This window comes from Mesitornis unicolor, unplaced genomic scaffold (genome assembly GCF_000695765.1).
Source record: "Mesitornis unicolor isolate BGI_N332 unplaced genomic scaffold, ASM69576v1 scaffold14953, whole genome shotgun sequence".
Lineage (NCBI taxonomy): Eukaryota > Metazoa > Chordata > Aves > Mesitornithiformes > Mesitornithidae > Mesitornis > Mesitornis unicolor.
In genome coordinates this window covers 47,030-51,641 of record NW_010176819.1, presented here as the reverse complement: position 1 = coordinate 51,641, position 4,612 = coordinate 47,030, and the positions used below count along the sequence as shown (strand labels likewise).

Genomic DNA, 4,612 nt, shown 5'->3' with positions numbered 1-4,612 from the left:
TTGTGTATATGTATTCATATCTATATAATTGCATGCATATGTCCATGAATATTCATGCCCATACACGTGCGCACATATTGTTGTCCATGTTTTCCAGAGCAGAGGTTTCATCCCCTGGCCAGCAATTGGAAGAAGTGCTGGGGATACTATGGTGCCTCTGTGCAGGGGGTGAGATCCTCCCTATGCAACTCCATTCAGTATTGCCTTTGTCCCTTACACAAGTGGCTGTGTCATAGATGGGCATGAAAACAGGCATGACCTCTCCTCTCAGCATAATGTTTTGTGCTCCTGCCCAAAGCACAGGGGAAGGCTGAGTCCTGGCAGGTGATGGTCCTACATGGGTTTTGGCACCCTGGACCATGGCACAGGGCAAATGCCACTCCCAAGTGCATGCATTAGGAGGATGCTATCCCCAGGATGGGGTCTGGTGCTCGGCATGGGTGACACTGTTGTTATTTGTGTGCGTTACAGCGGGAAGTGTGTGAAGGGAATAAATTTAGCAGTCAAAACACAGGGCCAGTGCAGTCGGTCATTAACTGCCAGCCGGTCTCGTCATCCTGCAACCACAAGGAGCTTTTTTAGGGCTGGCATCCTGGCGGAGGCTGGAGGATGCGTGGGAGGCTGGTTCCTGGTGACACCTCCACGTGTGGCAGTGCTGCCCGTCAGTGCCATTGGCTGCCCCCGGCCTGGGGCCAGTGCTGGCCAGAGGTTAAATGCCTGCACGGCCACACTGGAGCACACAGCCACGCTGGGGCACACAGGCTGGGACATCCCGCTGCAAGCAGCCAGCTCACCCCATCGCAAGCACTGGAGCAGATGTCAGGTTGTACCACACCTCAAGATAAAGGTTTTGGTTTCTTTGGGTTGCTTTCATGTTGCCCTGAGTGAAAATTGCAACATTGCTAAGAGGGGTTGTAGATTTCCTTGTGAGTTCTGGTAGAAAGCAGGAGAGACTTGTAAGCTGGGCTGTAGGTGCTGCTTTGTAAGGGAAGAAATCAGGAGCATGGCTCTTTGCTACAGCATATTTTGAGTGAATGGTGACATGCAGAGCAGTAAGTGTGTACCATGGGGATGTAGAGCGTGGCTGCTCACTTAAGAGACTTGGAAAATGACAGCAAGAGCCGAAGTGCTGCTGCTACCCACAAAGCTGATGGCATTGCTTCTGCCCTGGCTGAGGTGTTGCTGTTGCTTTCTGCATTGTCTGCCATTGGGGTTGGTAGAAGGTTCCTGCTCGTCAGGGGGTTTTCCCGAGGATGCCAGACCAATCCAGAGGCCACCAGGGACGTGGTTCTCTGTGTGGTTATCTTACCAGGGTGCTCCATTTTGGGGTGGTGGGAGGTTGATGGAGCTGTAGGGGACCGTGCCGGGTTGGAGGTGCAGCTCTGCGGACCGTGGTTTCATGGCACTGCCCGTCCACAGTGCTGGCTCCCATTGCTCGGTTGAGTGGTGGGTGACATCGTCATGGGAACAGGGAATTCATAGCAGCTTTCCCAATCTTTAATGATGCTCAGACAAAAAGTCTGCAAGAACATGGACAGGTATGTCAAATCCCAAACTAAAGGGAAGTCCCTGCACAGGAGATACTAGGAGGTGGCATGAAGACAAATCTTTGGCTTGTTTGACAGTATGCCAGGCTGGGCACCACCTGCTGGGATGGTGAAGCTGTGTCGGTCAGAGGGGCTTTGTGGGGCATGTGCAAATGCTTTGCTCTAGTGTGCAAATACTTCTCTTCCTGTTGCAGCCATGGAGACCACAAGTGACATGAGGGCTGTGTTCCTAGTGCTGCTCCTCTGGGCTGCAGCCTGTGCTCACCCTGTAAGTACCCACTGCACAGGTACTCAAATCCCAAACCCCAGCAATTTTGCCCAGCTGGGGTGCACTGCTCAACTGCTGGTCGCTCATCAAATGTCTCCTGGATCTCCTTAGGTCCCCAGCCATGAGCCCGCCCACCCCTGCCGCAGCGCCCAGCAGGAGGTAAGCTTTGGGGTGCCCTGGTCCTGCAGGTGGCAGCTGCTGGCAGAGCAAGTCTGCAATGGGGAGCTAGCCCTGGGCAGGTGTCTTGGGACTGGGCGCCTGGGGGAAGAGCTGCTGCTTTTGCAGGCCTTTGAGCTTTGCCCATCTTACTCCGTCTTTCCAAGCTCTTTCAGCTCAATTTCGCCTTGCCTCCCTATGCACCGTCCCAATTTCCGTTACATGTTGTGCTGCATTGGTCCTGAAAAAGTGCTTTTCTTACTCCAAACTGCCACAGTTTGGGCTTTTCTGGATTGCTTTTTTGTTGGTAGCTGTTTCTGTGCATCAGCAGAAACAACTGAAGGGCTGAGATGCAAGCAATGACAAAGACTTGAGCACTTACATGGATTAGGAGCAACGTGTTGTCCTTCAGCAATAGCAGTAAATGTGCAGTGGCATTTAATTAACCAAAGCACTGTGTCATGTTTTTCTTTCAGGACACAGCAAGCAAAGATGACATCAATGAGCTGGGTGACCTCCTAGGTGGTGGAGGTGGCAGACACCCTCCTGCCAGTGTGGAGAGGGGGGGCAAAAGCCTTGCTGGGGACCCAGCAAGTAGGAACACTGTGGGCAAGGAGCTGGGCAAGCTTGACAGCCGAGACGAGGGAGGCAGAGCTTGGGAGGCTCAGCACCTGAATTGGGTGGACCATGAAGACACAAATGCCTGGGATGGGAACAGCCTTGGTTTCCTGGTGAGTGAATGGAAAGGGGTGTTTTGGTCCACCAAGAAAGCATGTTGAGTCCCAGATCTGGTGTCAGTCAGGTATCGCTTGGCCTGCGTGGCGAGCGGCACCAATAGCACCTGTGATCTGCAAGCCTTTGCAGTCATCTCCCTTTGTCATCTCCTTAGGAGGAGGATGCACATGATGCTGATGATGGTAACAACAGAGAGCACCACAGCACTGGAGGCAATGGGCTTCCCTCTCATGCCGACGGGCTCCTGGATGAGGAGGATGACAGTGGAGATGACACCTTCGACGAAAATGGGGAGGCAGAGGGTAGTGAAGGTCCTACTTACGTGGCTGGTGTCAACGGGGCGGGCGAGCATGGCCACGGCGCTGGCCATGAGGATGCTGGGGCTGGCCGAGGGCACGATAGCAGCAGCAGCAGCAGCAGCGAGAGCATGGGTGCAGACCACCGGCAGTACAGGAACTACCATGGTAGCTGGTATGAGCGGACCTACAGGCGGGGAGGGGGCAGCAGCAGCAGCAGCCAGGAGGAGAGCTACGACTTCGATGACAAAGCCATGCAGGGCGATGACCCCTCTGTCTTTGACAGCCCGCACAACAGCTACAAGAGTCGCCATGCTGGCTCCCATGCCCGAGGGAGCAGCTGGGAGAGCAGCCGGGGGGGCAGCTCCCACCACTGGGAGGATGGTGACAGCAGGTACCTGGAGGCAGTGGATGCTGACTCAGAGGAAGACAGCCCATCCCCAGAGGACAAAAGTCCATTGCCAGCCAGTCAGAGGAAAACAGCACCAGCCGCTCCGGGGAGGATGGGGAAGGGGAGGACAGTCGCTCCAAGGAGGACGAGGACAGCAAGTTCAGGAAAGGTACCACTGACCAGTCGGATGAAGATCTGAGGGAGTCCCTGGGGGACATGTCCCAGGAGGTGGTGAGCACATCAAGTGAGCGCAGTGGCAGCCAGTCCCAGGAAGGGCAGGAGGACTGGGAGTCTGTCGAGGACAGGAGCGCACCCTCTGCGCCCAAAAGTGAGTCTGGGGAAGATGAGGGTGATCAGAGTGAGTCTGGGGAAGATGATGGTGACCAGAGCCAGTCCACAGAGGACACTGTGAAAGAGTCAAGGGAGGATGGGAACGACTCTGCCTCTGATGAGGACATGCTGAGCACATCAGCTGAGAGCCAAAGTGCATCCCCTGAGGACACCGACAGCCAAGAGGATGATGCAGGCGAGGACAGTAGGTCCATGGAGAGCAACAATAGTGAGTCCCAGGAGGATGGTGATGATGACGACGAGGAGAGCCACTCCCAGGAGGATGCCACCCGTGAGTCCAGCAGCCACAGGGATGACAGCTCGCTGCAGAGTCTGGAGAGTGGGAGCCGCAAGCGGCGGCCAGGTGCCTACCGCAACAAGCCTGCTGTTGACTACGATGACAATGACTGCCAGGATGCGTACTGACACATGCCCTGCAGCCTCATCAGTGCTGGGGATACAGGGGGAGGAGGGGGTTAATTTATTTTCTATATGGCCTGGTTGACTTCTTTCTGAGAAGATGCTGTGGACAAAATGGAGATGAGTTTGCCAGGGCTTGACCTGGCCACACAGCATTGGGCACAAAGTGGGAGGAGATGCTGGACATGGGGAAAATGCCAAACTGCAGCGAGAAGAGCCATTTGTAATACTAAACCAGAGAGTGGCCAAGAGCTGTGAGTGCCAGGAGGGTGATGCTGCCCATTTGCCTCGAGAGCTTGGTGGTGGCTGGGCACCCCAGAAGCTGTGCCCAGGCAGGCCTGGCAGAAGGGTCTCTGTGCTCACCCCTTCTATTTACCTATTCCTGTCCTAAAAGCATCTGCCCAGATGATAATGGGAGCTTTCTGGTAGCTCCATGTCCTGCACATAAGGAGAAAAAGCTACACCTGAT

The 4,612-nt window shown here is 55.0% G+C and overlaps 1 protein-coding gene across 1 annotated transcript; it reads left to right on the top strand.

Moving 5' to 3' along the window:
- The first annotated feature begins 1,761 nt into the window (after positions 1-1,761).
- Positions 1,762-4,149, top strand: LOC104538597 (dentin matrix acidic phosphoprotein 1-like). Its single transcript, XM_010181853.1, has 6 exons — positions 1,762-1,815; positions 1,927-1,974; positions 2,448-2,702; positions 2,861-3,028; positions 3,080-3,396; positions 3,468-4,149. The coding sequence occupies exons 1-6, from the start codon at positions 1,762-1,764 to the stop codon at positions 4,147-4,149; spliced, it is 1,524 nt and encodes a 507-aa protein (XP_010180155.1).
- The last annotated feature ends 463 nt before the right edge of the window (positions 4,150-4,612 follow it).

Excerpts from the sequence above, each read along its gene's own strand:
- LOC104538597 (XM_010181853.1), top strand. The coding sequence starts at position 1,762 with ATGAGGGCTGTGTTCCTAGTGCTGCTCCTCTGGGCTGCAGCCTGTGCT. Across the intron at positions 1,975-2,447 it reads GCCGCAGCGCCCAGCAGGAG|GACACAGCAAGCAAAGATGA; the intron begins GTAAGCTTTGGG and ends TTTTTCTTTCAG. Across the intron at positions 2,703-2,860 it reads GGAACAGCCTTGGTTTCCTG|GAGGAGGATGCACATGATGC; the intron begins GTGAGTGAATGG and ends TCATCTCCTTAG.